Raw genomic sequence first — 16745 nt, forward strand, 5'->3', positions numbered from 1 at the left:
GTTAAGTTGTTTCTTAGGCGATTTATAGTAAGATGTAGTACGGTTATCATAGGAGGAAAATATCCGGATCCACCGTCTTACATACCTTCTTTCTGATACTAAAAGAAATAGCGTAATTTGTTTATATAGTATTTTTCTATGATAACCGAGCTAGGATGTCGTGTACATAGTATATTATATACCTTGTTTGCAAGGCACTAACTATTAGAGCATTTTGTTGTAACGGTTGTGTTCTACATACCGTCAAGGTAATCATAGGTTAATAGGCCCGTTGTCGGCCCTTTATTGAATAATTTGTAAAACAAAGGTGGTATTAAATATATTTTGTTTCAATACAATTTTGTGTTACTTGATTCCTAGCAACTCAAATTAACAAGACGTGTTTTTAACAATGAAACAACACTATTTTATAAAGTATTATATTATAAAATATTTGTCATTTGAACATTAATATTAGCAATAATCATATAAAATATATAGGTACTTCTATAATAGTAAATACTTATTGAGATCTGATGTCTCAAATATTAAACATGGCCTACAACGACCTATCCTTTATGAAACTTATCCGTAATAAATGTAAGTAATAATAATATAGATGTAGAGGAACTGTATTTCTTATTCTATTATATCAAAAATCTTGCGTATGCCCTTTGCTCCTCTGGAGTTAGTAAATATCTGGCTACCAATTTGTATTGCGACGGGTCCTGTAACACTCTCATCAGACATTGCAACTTTGCCGCGTAGCCGTTCAAAGTAGCCCTGTTGACCTGACCAAGAAGATTAAGATCAGTGTTCCATAAATACAGTATTTCACCTTTGTTTACACACTCGTATAACCTTTCGACCATGATTTTGAACAGAGTGCCGCGCCCTTGCTTCCAAAACGCGCTATCAAATGGACGCGCCAATATCTCCCAGAAGAAAATTGTCTTTATGTAATAACTTGCTATTTTGTCCATTCCTTGGGCGTCGCGGAGCTTTTTCAACTGGAATATAAAGAAAATAATTCTTGGTTAATAATCGACTTGCGAAAGGTGGCTGGTTATGATTGGATACGGAAAGCTAAAGATCACATCCAGTGGCGTGCTTTGGGAGAGGCCTACGTCCAGCAGTGGACTGCCATAGGCTGATGATGACGAATCGAAAGGGGCCAAGTCTTCATTAAAAAAATATGTAACTTGGTATTTGAATTTAAATAATTATCTGTTTGTAATATAAAATTGGTATGTAAACGTAGCGTTCTAAAACCAAAATTTTACTATCTTAAGTCAAAAAAGGAAACATACCAATCGAAGAGTTGGCTTCAGATTGGACAAATTGTACATGAGTTTCTTCTCCTGGTCGTGCATGGCGATGCGCCAGCAACGGGTCTCGTCCCAGACGCAGGCGGCGGCCTTGTTGGGCTTGGGCACCAGCATGAAGTCCTGCCCCGCGCAGCCCGGCGGCACCGCCCGGTAGCCGCGGCAGATCGGCCAGCGAGCCTCCGGGAACTTCAGCGCAGGCACAAAGTCTACGTCCAACTTAAAGTCTCTGCTCGCATTCTCCACTATAAACGTGATCGCCGGCCCGCTCTCCGTGGTCCGTATCGTGTACGGCACGCCGTCGATCCTTATAATCTTGCGACCGCGGCCTTCGTCTTCGAACCGGTTGAGGGCTCTGTGGACTACGCTTTTGAACCAGTCGATGAATTTGTTTCTGAGTAGGAAGTCCTTGTCGTCCTTCCACTCGTACGCGGTGCGGTTGACGAGCCAGTCGGCGGCGTCGCGCTGCGGCAGGCGGCGGAACTGCTGGCCCAGCTTGAGCTGCACGTAGCCCGGGGCGAGCGGCTGCAGCGCGATGTCGTCGTGCCCGCTCGGGTCGGCCCTGAAGTTCAGCGGCAGGCCGATCACGATGTCCATGTCAAACTCGTCCGGACGTTTTATCCGCAGACCGTCGAAGTGACTTCCGGCGAATTGTTTCTGTAATGCGTGAGAGTTGGTATATTTTTTGTGTTCTCTTGAGATTATGCTTTGTGATTGCATTGCAATATTAAAGTATGGAGTACCTAGGTAGAGTGGTTAGTGATAGGATTCATAACATCTAAAGTGATCTAAGTCTTAAATGACGCTCTGAATATGAAAAAAATATGAGTTTAAATAGAAACACAGGTACTTATGAAGGCACTTACCCTGCTTGAGTATTTATTGTAATATTTATCAACTAATTTCATCTCTGTTTGTAGTTTGTCAAACAACTGGCTAAATACTCCGAAGTATAAGTTGAAGTCTTCGTTCTTGAGGGCCACATATCTCACGTAGATATCATCGAGTAAGCTGTTGAGATTTGTAATTACTGGATTCTCAGGTATGGATGAGTAAGGTATTGTGGTTGCACTGAAATAAGAAATAATTGCATCAATACAAGAGGTATTTGTTTAATAATTACTAATATACATTACACAGCTAATCACAATAATATTATGTTTATCTTTAAGCATAATATTTACAGATAAGTTAAATGAGTAGGTAAACTAATATGATTAGGTAGGTATTAACATGCTAGAATAAAATTAGAATTGAATAAATAATTACAGGTAGGGATGTGCCCTACGCTTTTATCTTTAAACATGTATAAAAGTAATTTAGCTTGTCCCATTATTCACCTGGCTCCATGATGTCATGACTTTTGTATTAAAATTTATAAACAGTAGGCCACACACTGGCTAATGAATATCTAATGAAAGCATGATAATACGCAAGTAGGGTTATTTATAGGTCAGCAGCATATTAGGTATACTGAATCCGGCCAATGGAACCAATTTTTTTCAACCAAATCGGGTCCTCTGGGCTATATTATTATAATTATACAGTATGTACACTTAACTATAGGGGTGGTTTCTTTGCCCAAGCCTAACTTAAATAAAGCACTGACCTTTCTGGAATGTAGTCCAACCGGCTATAAAGATATCTAGCGGCTGTTGTCACTGATGAACTTCTTACAGATGGCGGTGATTGCCTGTCGTCCTCATCACTGGAAGTGTGCGGTGTACTCGGGGTCTGTGCTGGTGGTGGACTTGGACTCTGTGCTGATGCTGTCTGAGGTCCAGGCCTCGATGAGGAGAGTGCATAGATGAGCCCTCCGACCGCGGCCGCGCCGCCGACCACGCCAGCCGCGATCTCCCACCACGACGGGCCACCTGTGGCTTCCCCCTCGCGGTTTCCATCGCCAGGGTTTGAACGGTTCATTTTTTGCTCGAGTTATCTGGTTCTGAAAAGTACGTAAGTAAACAATATATTATAGATAGGTACATACATAAGTGTACTATACATATAATGCGAAGTAACATTCTTGACACTTACCGATGACTTACCGAAGTAACTTGGCACACCACAATATCCACAATGTAACGGAATTAATCACTAATGACTCACTGAATCACTGATAAAACAGAGACTGTAACATACAAACAACACCGTACAGTACAAAAGTGTGTTGATAAATAAATATCGCGACTCGCGCGCACACGCTATTATTATAGATTGTCTATGGTAGGGTACTAAAATACAAAACTCAACTCGAGGGGAATCACCTTCGATATCGCGACACGACGGCACGGCGCGCGACTAGACGTTATCAATAATAAAGCCAGGGTTGCCAGGAATGTAATCTCGAATGGAGAAAGATACGGATATCGCTCAGAATAATAACTTTGGTAGCCTAAGAGGGTGCAGCCTTGTATTTTGTTGCGGGGAAAGTGAAGTATTCATTATATTATAATATAGTAGAACCCATTCTATAACTTTTTAGTCATTAGACATCTGTGATTTTATTTTGATTTAATAAATTATGTCTAGGAACTGGCAATATTTTTGCAGTTGAGGTGAGTGAAGCTATCTTTGTTTTTGTTGGACTAGTTTTTTTTGTTTCTTTTTGCCTTTATTTCCTGCCAACAATGTTTCACAGCTGAGTATTTTGCTATGGTTATTAGCTATAAATAACTAACTAAGTACTGCCGAGAGCAACACTTAGTGATATTTGGGAAACGCTGGTGCCATGACGTTCGAGTAGACCACTCGGTACAAATAGATTGACGAAAGAAATCGGCATCCCACATAGCGAGGCAGGTGAACCAGAACGTCCTAACACCAACTTGTAGGACGACAATTTGTAGTGCAGTACCTACATGTAAACTAGTCTATCGCCGCTTTAGTTTATGTCGAAATGTTGTCATATTTATTATGCATTGGGCACTTGCTGAGTTATCAAAGATAATTTGTTAACTGGCTTTTCTAAAGTTTATTAACCGATTACGGCGAAGCGAAAAGGAGTATTATGATTTTTTTATACTCTATGTACAACTAAAGTAATAGACTACCGTTACCGACCTACCTATAACTAGTATTATTATTATCAGTAGGTATGCCTAGCACGGCGCGTTGCAGTTGGAGCGCGACTAAATTTTATCACATCTAACTATCGTCTTTAAAACGTGGCACAGCATGGTCATGGAACAGGTAGGTAGGATTTTAGTTCTATGATCAGACCATCTGAACCATCATGGAATCACTTACCTAAACTTCAGTCATTGTTTTAATAATAAATAAACTGTACAGCAAAACAGTTGTCTCAAACTCAATATAAATATAAGTCCTACACACTTAGGTAGAACTCAAAAGACCAACATCTAGTAATAAACAAAGAGATATCTTACCTAACCGGTATTTATTTATAAGAAGCTCCAAAAAACCTACCTACTTGTATGTAAGTATATTGTCAAGGTTACCTTACTATAATCGTGGGCGTCTTATTCTAGACCGTAAAACAATTTTATTCAAATATGATCTAGTTAAACCAATTAAATCAAAATCTTTTCAAAACTTGATGTCCTGAAATCTAAGATCCCACAATGCCTGAAGACCAAGGTGTTTAACCAATGACTGTGTCTTGCCCACACTAACATACGGTGCCGAAACATGGACGCTGACCAAGGAAACTGTGCACCGAATCAGAGTTGCACAGAGAGCTATGGAGCGAGCTATGTGAGGCATCTCGCTTAGAGACCGTATTCCCATCCCAACGTGGTGATCCGCAAAAGGACCAAAGTGTTCGCCGTCAGTATGCGGGTCGCCGAACTGAAATGGGAGTGGGTGGGACACTTGGCTCGTCGGGAGGACGGAAGGTGGACAAAGGCGGACCACCTGCTAGATGGTCCGATGACATCTGCAAGGTTGCGGGGAAGCAGTGGACCAGAGCGGCACAGGACACAGGACCGGAAAAATTGGCGTACAGAAGGCCTATACCCAACAGTGGGCGATAGAAGGCTGCTGATGATAATGATGAAAACCAATCGATTATTTTAATTTATTAAACCTGGAAATTCTCGTACCTAGTTACCTAGACTTAGTAAGTACCAGATGTTCAGAAATATAATATACTTAAGTATTCCAACAAATATTGGCTAATAGAACATAATATTTAGCTAATGGAGAATAGATATCTACCTGCCATGTAGTTACTTAACTACTTGTAGGTAGTTCAACATAGTTTATTTTATTAGTATAATATTATGAGTGTAACCATCGAAGTATAACAAACTCGATCTCGTAAGTACCTATTTTACCACTATTATTATTTCACAGCTTCTTTTATCCGATGTTATGATTACAACGAGATACAGACAAGTTAGTATAGCAGACATACTTCGCTTGCTAAGACGTCCGCTAGATTCAAAATTATCTTGTGATAAAATATCCACGAAACTAATCAACATGTTGAACAATTTATTGTTTCTCTTAACATTAGGGATATGTTGGACCTGCGTTGAATTACAGACAGAAACGGAAACAAAAACGGAACTCGCAGTAGTTGATTATGAATATGTGAAAAGAGCCACTAGTGATAACAGTATACTTATCGTTGATGTAAGAGAACCCAGTGAGGTCGAAGAACTTGGAAAGATACCGAACAGCATTAATATACCATGTAAGTATTTTTTTTTTACTTACATTCGGCTTTTGCATTATCCTAACTAATATTATAAATGCGAAAGTAACTGTGTCTGTCTGTCTGTCTGTTACTCTTTCACGCCAAAACTACTTTTTGAACTTACGATTTGAATATTACGGATTTGGTATACAGATAGTCTAGAGTAGTCTAGACCCTGAGAAAGAATATAGGCTAATACTTTTTATCGCGGTATTCCCGCGGGAAAACTTTTTAAGGCGAAGCGAAGCGCGTGGGAACAGCTAGCACATTATAATAACTCTTAGTTATATATATAGTCATTTCGCAATTTTAACATTTCATAAACTTTTTCAGTGATGACAGTCTCAAATGCTCTTGGTACCGTATCCGATGAAGAGTTCCTAAAACTGTACGGTAGACAGAAACCATCTAAAGACGCGGAAATTATATTCTACTGCAGGACAGGAAAAAGAGCAGCGCAAGCACAACAATTTGCTGTTGACCTTGGATATACTAAGTAAGTATTTTGTACCTACCTGGATACCTAGCACGGGGCGAAAGACGAGGCAAACGTTTTCCGGCTCCCTCGCTCTCGAGGCCGCGCGATGTGAGCGAGCGCGATGCAAGACTTTTGTCACATCTAGCCGTGCGCGTCTTGAGCCCTGTGCAAGGTATGCTGCCTAACCGAATTTTTGTCTGCGTTCAATATTGCTAACTAGATATTTTAACTCTTAACTAAAAAAAATACATTATTTTCAGCACGAAGAATTACCGCGGAAGCTGGAGAGACTGGACCAAGCACACGCAGAACCACAGCTCGTAGTAATATGTACTTACAGAGAATTATGTACCTGTTTGCTTCTAACTAACTTCTTCTATTTCTACCCAGGTACAGAGATAGAGAATCCCTTTGCTTATACTTACTGATTCTGATTGTACTTATTTAATCAACTTCATAGTGTCAATAAATAGAAGTTCAACAACTATAAACCGACTTCTAAAATCCCCAGAGATATGTCAAATCAAATCCCGCTTGAAAACGTTCCAAATTGATTTTGAAACCGTTCTCGACAAACTGTTCACCGCCTAATGTGCTCCGCTTTTTTCCAAATTTCCACATAACTAACCCCATGGATTTTTAGCCTGGTAAGTTAGTATCTATTTACTTTACAAGTACACATATTTATTTAACTACCTATACTACATAACATAATCGATTATCGATATCGATTAGGTAGGTAGGTACTTACGATAGGGCGTAAGACAGCGTGACACTGCAACAAGCAAAGTAAAGGCCGATTCGTAAATATCAGTGTTTGCTTCAGTGCTCTCAGTATCAATAATTTTCAATGTGCGAATCGGCTTATAATCATTATTATACAAAATAGAACGGGTGATAACGGGTCGCCGCCGCCCGCGCCGAACCCGAGCCACGAGCGAGCCAGACAGAATGAAATCGGCTTCCTTCGGGCTTCGTTCGGCTCGATTCTTGTTTGCTTGTTTCTGTTTCTACTCTATGATTCGAGATAGACGAGTCTCGGTGCTGGCTTGGCTGACTTCAACAAAATAATGCTAATCATTTAGATTAGAAAAATAACTCTATGGTTGAGAACGGATCCGATTTGTGTTTTGTTTTGCTTGTGACGTCTGTGGCTTGTGTTTATTATTTTGACGTTTAAATTAAATAAACAAAAACAAGTGAAGATATTATTGAAGTGTGTTTATTATGTAGTACTTACCTACTCCACTAAAAAGTTATTGAAAGACTGAAAGTAAGTAAAGACCAAATTTTATAAGAACTTCTTATAGTGTAAGTAGGTAGGTATACTTACTTAATAAATAATCATATATTCGTACATACCTAACTACTTGCGTAGAAAGTGTTTTGTATCTACTATTATTACTAAAATAAAAATGCTATTCTTACCTACTTACAGACTCAATTTCCACCTTGGCTTGGTACTCTGGGCCTGAGAACATTGCTGTTATATTATTGTGTTAGGTATATGCAGAACTTCAGTAAGCAATAGTACCTGGAACTGTGATTGGATGAAGTATCGTTGCGTTGGACTTAACTTTAAGTAACTTCATGAAAAACTCACAAGTGGGAAACTGGGCCATAATCATATCTAAATATTAAGTACTTATTATTTATGTAGGTATTTATTATTTTATCCTTTATTGCACAAATATGAAGTGTACCAATAGAGGACTTAATGCTCAAAGCATTTTCTACCAGTCAACCGACAGGAAGTAATTACCTAGCTACAGGATACAATATTGTGCAATCAAATCATTATTTTATGTAGGTAGTTAGTAATTTCAGTGGTGGTTAGTAGGTATTTATAGGTATATAGGTACTTATGATAAAGTTTAGCAGTTACTAAAAGGATTTATTTATTTAGGTATTTTAGGTGTAAACTGCTTTTCCCAAGCTTAGTTGAACATAAAAATATGTATAAGTACTTATACCCACTAGGTAGTAGGTATACTTATGTAATACCACTACCTACTTAGTATTACCTAGCTGAGTACCTAGGTAGTAGGTAAGTACCTAATTAGGTTGTGCACGTCGATTATAGGGTATTTATAGATAGGTATTAGGTACTTACTTACTTAAATAAATATAAATATATCCTACCTATACAAAATTTATAATATCACTAAATTCACTAATCTATGCTTGCCTCCGTCGAAACTCATCAAAGTCGAAACGCTAAGTCGCAACGAAACAGAATGGAACACGGCTGCTTTACTTCTTTTACAGATCCTTAGCACAAAACGATGGCCTCGAGAAAGAAAAATATGGATGTGTTTCTTAAAGAAGTATTTGTTAGATACATTGCCATACAAGATGCGGACTACAAGAAGGCCCAATCAGTATTCAACAGTGTGTTTGACCAAGTTAAGCAGAAGATGTGTGAGCAAGACAGTTACTATGGGAAATATGCTAACGAAGTAAGTTAATGATGAATATCCACCTATATGGGAAGGATCTACTACTATCTACTTAATAGGGAATAATGATAAAAGGGACCACTGCTGTAGAAGTCCCAATTTAACCCTGAATACCATAGAACATAATGGGTCGTGATGATGACCATAGAACAACGAGTAAACCACGATTGTGATGCCGAGCGCGAGCTACGGGCCGCCATACCGCTGGAACCTATCCCTATTTTAATGTTAAGCTCGTCTGTCTGTTTCTGCCCGTATACTGTCAAAGCAAGGCAGCCCAACATAAGTAATATTAATAATAGTAAGTAGCATAAAGTTCCCATCTGAAACTCAGTGTAAACCCCGCTAGGTGCTAAACGCGGGCAGCGTGTACGACGGCATCAAGGTGGGGCGTCTCGACGAGTTCGACCTGGACGTGGTGGTGCGGCTCCCCATCAGCTACGAGGACGGGGACCTCGGCATCGTGGTCGAGAACCAGCGGCCCGGCTTCGTCAAGCTGAAGATCGCCAGCGCCTTCGACCATCTTGATAAACAGCAGGTGAGTTTGTTGATCAGGAGGGTTATTTTGAATTGACGAAAGGACTAATGAAAGCTGTTGTGCAATTGGTATTTAGGACGTGAGATTCATGGCTCGCATCATAGCGCTGCGACTGCGATTGTGTCTCAGTACCTATAAGCTTATAGGTACTATGATTAGATGTTTGTATACAGACAGACATAAGTGTAGATAATCGTTAGAAAACAATGTGATAAGCGGACACTCAAATAAGTACTTACATACTTCGGGCGATATATGTATAGCAACATCAGTAATGTTTGCACAGAACAGAACATGACATGTAGGTAACGGCTTCCACGAAATATGTACCTATAAGCTTATAGGTACTATTTATGTGAGTAGATATTTGTATACAGACAGACAGACATAAGTGTAGATAATCGTTAGAAAACAATGTGATAAGCGGACACTCACATAAGTACTTACATACTTCGGGCGATAGCAACATCAGTATTGTTTTCACAGAACATGACATGTAACGGCTTCCATGAAATATGTACCTGCTACGTAGCCGTAGGTTATAATTGACCTACCTACCCACTGTAGAATTCTACTGAAAGAAAGAAAGAAAATTTATTTATTTCTAACACACACAGAAACAACACATACATTTACAAGAAAAAGGTTATAAAGTAAATAAAAAAATAAGTAATTAAAAGCATGAATGTTGCTTCTCGGTGCTGAAAGTTGGAAAAAAATACTGGAGGTTGGTGGTCACAGTTCTGCATATTCCATACAGAAGGGAGGTAGGGTAGGTTAGGTTTTTCATCGACCTCTGCCGATGCCGTCGGTCGGCCGAGCACGACTGTGGTATGCCGCAATAGTACCAGTAGTCATGACTACTCATGACTTGCCTTCCATATGCTGTGACCGGCTTCCAAGCTTTATTTCTGCCCCCAGGACTGGGAGAAGTGCCACAAGGTGACTCGGGACTGGCGCGATGCAGACAAGTACTTCCTACAGAACAAGTTCCGTCAGTGGATGCACCGGGTGGTGCAGCGAGCGGTCAACGACCTCGGCGGACAGGTGTCTGTTGGCGACGTGGTGTATTTGCTCACGTTCAAGGAGTCGGGTAAGGATTTATGGGACGACGGAGTAACATACCTCAGGTCGTTTTTCCACCGCACGCCGTCACCTTCAAGTCACGAGAACGAGATTATTTCAGGCCGAGTTTAATGTGACTTGACGGCGACGTGACGGATGTGCGGTGGACACGCGGCTAAAGCCGCGTACACAGCGGGCCAACGAACGCCAACGAACGTTTTTCGTTGACCTTCGTTGCCCTGTATTATGTATGAATAATATCCATCGTTGGGATCACCGTTGGCGTTCGTTGGGCGTTCGTTGGCCCGGTGTGTACGCAGCTTTAGTAAAATGTATGTACCTAGGTATGTAGGTACTGCTAATTCGGCGCCGTCATAATCTCGTTTTCGTGACGTGACGGTGACGGCGCGGCATGCGGTGGACAAACACTCTCATACCTAATTATGTTTTGTAATTCGTAGTGTTTTATTCTTTGCACTTGAATGTAACTAACAGAAAACGATTATAAAATTGATTAAATGTTCGATTGTATTACCTACGTTGGGTAAGTACTTAAATATGTAGACTACGAATCACCTAATTTGACCAAAACAGGCGACACAATAATAATGTCAATAGCAACTCCGATTTATTCATGTAAGTATCTTATCATATACATACAGGATGTTACAAAAAGGGTATGACTCAGGGGGTCATTCTGAATAACTACTTAAGTAGTTCCCTGTTTTTTATTGCGAATTTCCAAAACTCGTAGAACTAAAGTTGTTTAGAATGACTCCGTGAGTCACCCCCCTTCGGCTTAGTATACTTACCCTTTTTGAACAATCTGTACCTATACCTCACTCATATTTCAGAATCATACCAAAACACAATACTGATTCCAGGGCCAGCGTACACTCTCAACATCCGGAACCAGAAGGGGGCGGAGGCGTTCACGCTGGACGTGGACCTGGTGCCGTGCATCCGGTTCATGCTGCCGCGCTGGCCCGAGGGGTACAGGTACGAGCCCCCCCCTGCTTGGTGCTTCTAAACGTGTCAGTGACATAAAATAGGGGTTTAGGGTTTATCATCGTAGTGAAAATATTAGCCAGTGAGAATGATGAGTGATTTTGTGTGAGTGATGCTCTTATCTTATTGACAGTTTCACACCTCTGCGTCAAGTTAATAACTATAACTATAAGCGCTGTGATTGGTTGGTGTTGTTTTATTCTATGGTATGACTTTAGTTTACGCTTTGGTAGAGTGAGAAACTAGGCCTTAATATACAAACGATGTGACATCACAACCGATAAACAAAGGACTACACATTATGCGGGCCTGGCAAAGGATGTAGTAATCATAGCGAGCTATATTTGAGAGCTCAGTTAAACAATTGCGACTATATAATTTTAAACTTTGTGTTTGATAGACAGCAGGCTATTTATACCATATCAGTATTACCTACCAGTGGTCGCCATGCAAGACGTAGCTTAATGTAGGTAGGTACTATGTTTAAGTTTTATATACTTATACTCAATAAAATACCTGCAATATTTTAGTCCTTACTTAACCCCAGAGTCCCTACGTATCTTGGATTACCTACAACCTCCCTACGTATAATAACTATTTTCCACCACGTAAGTAAGTATGTATCGGAGATAAGATACAATGTCGTTTATTTATGTAGGATAAAATTAAATAGGTACCTACATACGAGTATCTAGATCCTTCTACGAAATTGATAAAGCCATGTTTCAGCTCTACACGTGTAGATATAGCTAACCCACTTACACAACATGATATAGGTACTTACACGTATTGTATTGGTGGGGATTACCCCGTCTTTTCTTCTATTTGATGGGCGCGTCCTTAGGCAGTCGCGACTGAGACTAATCTAACGGGCCAATATAATCCAGACATATTCAGGCACTTTTCGGCCGTTTAGAAACCGAAATAAGGTAACCAGTTTCCTAAACGGCTTTATTCTACGTAACTGGTTTCCTATAAGACTTTTCATACCTTTATGTACCTCGGTAACTAACTCGTTACATAAAAGTACTATGCTTCTGGTAACGCAGGTCAGTAGAAGGCAGTCAAGAGAAGAAATGGCTGGTGGTGCCGAAGCCCCTCAAGTCCTTGACCGACGCGACCCTCAAGAACCGGTGCTGGCGCCTCGCCTTCCACGACTTCGAGAGGGAACACATCAAGGGCTGCGACCATTTGAAGATGACCATCCGACTGGTTAGTGGCTTATCTTTCTTATGCCAATAAAATCTATGGAAGTACCTATGTCTCTTCCATACATATACTGTCAAAGCAAGGCAGCAATACAATACATCTATTAAGGTCGACTTTAGCTAAATGTTGCTTTGTGCAACCATAGAATTAAGAGTACCTACTAGTTATTAAAATTTTATGGTGCAACTCAGCGTAACCCTAAATCTGATATCGTTACTTAAGTACTTCAATCTCCTTATTATGGTGTCGGTGACAAACTGACAACGGCACTATAATCCGAAGACAGTCCATGAACCCCATATAGCTGATAAGAAAGTTATTTTAAATCATTGACATTAATTGCATTCTTTGTGATATTTTTATGAGGCGATAAGATAGTGTTAATTATGTTTGAACTAACTAATTTAAATTCTAATGTGTTAATTATTTTATATTTTTATTTATAGAGTACATATAGACCAGTACATTGACAATATTGACATGCTTTCTTCGACTATTTCTACTTCATCTAATTATTTTATTGTATCAACAGTTAAAAAAACTACGCGACGCGCTCGAGCTGCGTGAGATCGCCAGCTACTATATCAAGACGCTATTCCTGTGGGAGATCGACGAGCGACAGGACAAGAAGTACTGGCGGAACAAGATCAGCGTGCTCTTCCAACACATGACCAGGAAACTGTACGAGGCAGTCGACGCCCACAACATCCCATACTTCTGGCAGCGAGACCACAACCTCATCGAGGGACTAAAACCCAGCCTGCAGAAACTATACGCGAGTAAATTGAAAAATGTCGTCAATAGAATAGAGTCGAACGATATAGATAGCGTCGTCGCGGCTCTACTGACTCCTGAAGAGTTGGTAGACTTTAGAAGCTCAGAGTTTTACCAATCGTTTCCTGAGACGACTGTCGCGGATGTAGTGCCGTCTCCGTCAGTCTCCCGACAAGAGTCAAACAAGTCCATAACGGCAGTCGACGGAACCCAAAATGTCACTAGAGATAATGAAACAAACGAGCTATTGAGAGAGCTACTCGCGTCCAACAAGCGACTCGAAGGCAAGTTCGAATCGCTTATCAAAAGAATCGAGAACAAAGTCGATTGTTTAAGTAAGACTGTTGATGATCTCAATGCTCTGGTAAGAGCTAAGCCGTCTAGTCAGACTGAAACAGGTGATACTTTAGATTCCTTAAAGGATTTGAAGATTTCTGATGAAGAGAATGTCAAAGATACTCCAGTGAATGGGGAAATGATTATGAATGTGCTCAGTAGCATCAGTGCCGTAGAAACTGGCTCGGATTTACTTATAAACTTTTGAAACTTTTTTTATGCGATTTGTTATTTTACTTATTTACATTATATTATCACGTACCTAGTTCGTAAGACTGAGATTATTTTTGTTTTAGTTCATACGGTCCCATGGGCCATGGGGCTATATAAGTATGGTATTCACTTTTCATCCTATTTTTATGTTATCAAAGTAATTTGTGATTTTATTTTATGTTTAAGGATCTGTTTCATATTAAATTTTTATTACAATTTTTACTAGTATTTTCGAATTATGACTGGCCAACCATAAAAAAATGTGGGTTAAAAGTTCAAAACGCAATGTTACAGCCTTTATTAAGTTTTATTCCTTTGTTATAAACGGAGTAAAAACTAGATATACAAGTTCTTTGAAATATACAAGAATGCTAGAAACGCCACATACAAACAGATAGTTATAGTATGACATAAATATCAGTTAAAAATATGCGGCTGTATTCAATTGATTTTGAAAGAAAGCAACCTTATCAACAAACTTTAATTATCTAAAGCAACTGGTGTTTTGCGACCTATCCATAAATGTTGTTTATGGAAGAACCTAACTTAATGTAACTAATATTTAATGCAAATGTGTACAAACGCTTTCTAAACAACCTTATAAAACATCCTAAAAGGACAAATCTAAAGGGTAACCAACTGCAATTTAAAAAATGCTAGTATCTATTTATCTAGTTCAATAATTAGGGTTAATTTCAGCATTCTGTGTTGCCCAAATACAAACTCGTTAATTTCATTATCATCATTAATCGATACTTAAGTCCCATTCCTAAAAAAATAATTAAACCAATATAATCTTGCTGAAATATTTACAGGATTTAAAACTACCTATGTTATGTTATAGCTTTATACTGCATGTTTTATATTTTGTAAATGTATGGTTTAACATTTACAATGTAAGTAGTTCAATAGGTATAAAGTTAAGAGCACCTCACGCCATACTTTTTGACTTAAATTCAGTATTCTTTTCAGAGATGTGTATTTTTTAGTTCTTTCTCAGGACTGTTTAATTAAACTAATGCACCAGTCCCAAAAAAAAATACTGAACGTAAGCGTTTCATTTCCATTTTTACCTTGAAGCTTAGAACTTGCGTTGAAACGCCAATAGGTTATGCTTTTTTATGAGTTCTGTGGAGGACGTCTGAAGGGTTAACTACGATTTATGTTTTCCTCAAAGAATAAGAGGTTTTGTTTATAACTTAGGTGTATTAATTTTTAATATTCTCAAGCTTGATTATTTCTCAATTTTGCAATATTTATTCAGGAAACAAATTAATGTGAACAGTGTTAACATGAAAGGCGCTAATCATCCATTCCAAAGCTAATTTTAACTTCAATCTCAACAATTTTCTACTAGCTACATATAATACAAATTAGAGTTACTCAACGCGCTATATTAATGAGCAATAAAATTACAGGGATCATGCCATGACACCGCATTTACGACGGTGAGAGAAAGTTATAGAAATGCGTAGCGTAACTTAATCGATTGGATGTTATGAATCGTAAGTTACTAAATATCGGCTTATATTATACCAATACCTGCTCAAGTTAGGCTGTTATTCAAACATAAACATAATGTATTGTTTCTTTCATACAAATATTTAATTAATTATATTTTACATTGGTATCTTATATAAACATAAATATAATGTGCAGTCCAAGCAGTATATTATTTTTGAATTAAACACCTAGTGACTTTAACTATACTTCTCAAACTGCGGGCTATATGAGTCTGACTTCATAAAGAAATAAAATAAATATTTAAAAACATAGAAAATAAATTTCTTGAACATAAGTCAACTATAGAATAGAATTGTATAATTCAAGTATTTAAAAATAAATACAGATTGGTACTTAAATAAAATTTAGAGTCTGAGTTGTAAACATATTTATACAATAAACTATGAAATTATTAACGAAGTGGGACTCATATAACCACGAACGACTAGCTATCAACTCTTGGGACCAAACCGGTGCAATTTTAGCAAAAAATGTACAACAGCCAATATTTTGAAATATTATTACACAAACAATCTTGTCGATGTGGATTTGGTCCTCCTTTTGTATTCAAGATCTGAGAAATTGCAACAAGAATGTCGATGTTTTTTTAGTATTATTTCAATTGATTCGTAACAAATGTTCAAATATCCCACTGTATCCCGCTGCTAACAGCTGCACCAAAAAGATAAACGTTTAGTATTAAAACTATTTGTAAGATGTTATTATTCATTTTCAGATCTTTTAGCGTTTAATTATAAGTAGGTATATCTTCTTGATTCAATGTTACACAGAATTGTTTTTTTACTTTGATCCACGTTGCTACTTTAACTTTACAAGGTCCAATATCTTGTTAAACTTTATCCATCATGTCGCTCCGAATATAATAAACTTAACGTCTCTTTATTTTCTAACAATACGAGATAATAAGTATAATAGTATATATTTATTTATATACGTAATATATTATAATTAGAGGATCTAAATATTCTAACATAGTACATGGTTAAAAGTCTAAATCATAACTACTTATAAGCATATATAGGTATAGTTTTGGAATGACGATAAGGGTTTGGGAAAAGAAATAGCTATGATATGTTCATATGCTATAAGTAGCTATAGTTAGACAATTTCTTAGGCTTTAGATGTGCCATTTAAATGTTTGCTGCTTCAATAGTATAAAATAACGCAGAACTTA

General features: G+C 38.3%; 3 protein-coding genes across 4 annotated transcripts; 2 read left to right on the plus strand and 1 right to left on the minus strand.

Annotated features, from left to right (window-relative positions):
• Window positions 1-405: 405 nt before the first annotated feature.
• LOC105392787 (cyclic GMP-AMP synthase-like receptor) lies at window positions 406-3479 on the minus strand. 2 transcript variants are annotated; one of them, XM_038122565.2, is made up of 5 exons: window positions 3342-3479; window positions 2914-3249; window positions 2171-2375; window positions 1290-1961; window positions 406-989 (listed from the first exon to the last, which is right to left on the minus strand). In XM_038122565.2, exons 2-5 carry the CDS (start codon window positions 3225-3227, stop codon window positions 627-629), a joined length of 1554 nt encoding a protein of 517 aa, XP_037978493.2. In that variant the 5' UTR covers window positions 3228-3249; window positions 3342-3479; the 3' UTR covers window positions 406-626. The 2 variants fall into 2 exon arrangements, with proteins under 2 accessions (XP_037978493.2, XP_037978494.2); XM_038122566.2 differs by having other exon boundaries at window positions 3353-3475.
• A 2176-nt stretch (window positions 3480-5655) lies between these two features.
• LOC119694930 (rhodanese domain-containing protein CG4456) lies at window positions 5656-6932 on the plus strand. Its single transcript, XM_038122568.2, has 3 exons — window positions 5656-5964; window positions 6301-6463; window positions 6706-6932. The coding sequence occupies exons 1-3, from the start codon at window positions 5751-5753 to the stop codon at window positions 6767-6769; spliced, it is 441 nt and encodes a 146-aa protein (XP_037978496.2). The 5' UTR covers window positions 5656-5750; the 3' UTR covers window positions 6770-6932.
• A 606-nt stretch (window positions 6933-7538) lies between these two features.
• LOC105392420 (cyclic GMP-AMP synthase-like receptor) lies at window positions 7539-14267 on the plus strand. Its single transcript, XM_011564039.3, has 7 exons — window positions 7539-7718; window positions 8714-8904; window positions 9254-9442; window positions 10364-10535; window positions 11392-11506; window positions 12565-12727; window positions 13257-14267. The coding sequence occupies exons 2-7, from the start codon at window positions 8731-8733 to the stop codon at window positions 14040-14042; spliced, it is 1599 nt and encodes a 532-aa protein (XP_011562341.3). The 5' UTR covers window positions 7539-7718; window positions 8714-8730; the 3' UTR covers window positions 14043-14267.
• Window positions 14268-16745: the final 2478 nt, after the last annotated feature.

The sequence above is a fragment of the Plutella xylostella genome, chromosome 22 (assembly GCF_932276165.1).
Source record: "Plutella xylostella chromosome 22, ilPluXylo3.1, whole genome shotgun sequence".
Lineage (NCBI taxonomy): Eukaryota > Metazoa > Arthropoda > Insecta > Lepidoptera > Plutellidae > Plutella > Plutella xylostella.

Excerpts from the sequence above, each read along its gene's own strand:
- LOC119694930 (XM_038122568.2), top strand. The coding sequence starts at position 5,751 with ATGTTGAACAATTTATTGTTTCTCTTAACATTAGGGATATGTTGGACC. Across the intron at positions 5,965-6,300 it reads GAACAGCATTAATATACCAT|TGATGACAGTCTCAAATGCT; the intron begins GTAAGTATTTTT and ends AAACTTTTTCAG. Across the intron at positions 6,464-6,705 it reads GTTGACCTTGGATATACTAA|CACGAAGAATTACCGCGGAA; the intron begins GTAAGTATTTTG and ends CATTATTTTCAG.
- LOC105392787 (XM_038122565.2), bottom strand. The coding sequence starts at position 3,227 with ATGAACCGTTCAAACCCTGGCGATGGAAACCGCGAGGGGGAAGCCACA. Across the intron at positions 2,376-2,913 it reads TTGGACTACATTCCAGAAAG|TGCAACCACAATACCTTACT; the intron begins GTCAGTGCTTTA and ends TTCTTATTTCAG. Across the intron at positions 1,962-2,170 it reads ACAATAAATACTCAAGCAGG|AAACAATTCGCCGGAAGTCA; the intron begins GTAAGTGCCTTC and ends CACGCATTACAG.
- LOC105392420 (XM_011564039.3), top strand. The coding sequence starts at position 8,731 with ATGGCCTCGAGAAAGAAAAATATGGATGTGTTTCTTAAAGAAGTATTT. Across the intron at positions 10,536-11,391 it reads GCTCACGTTCAAGGAGTCGG|GGCCAGCGTACACTCTCAAC; the intron begins GTAAGGATTTAT and ends TACTGATTCCAG. Across the intron at positions 11,507-12,564 it reads CGCTGGCCCGAGGGGTACAG|GTCAGTAGAAGGCAGTCAAG; the intron begins GTACGAGCCCCC and ends CTGGTAACGCAG.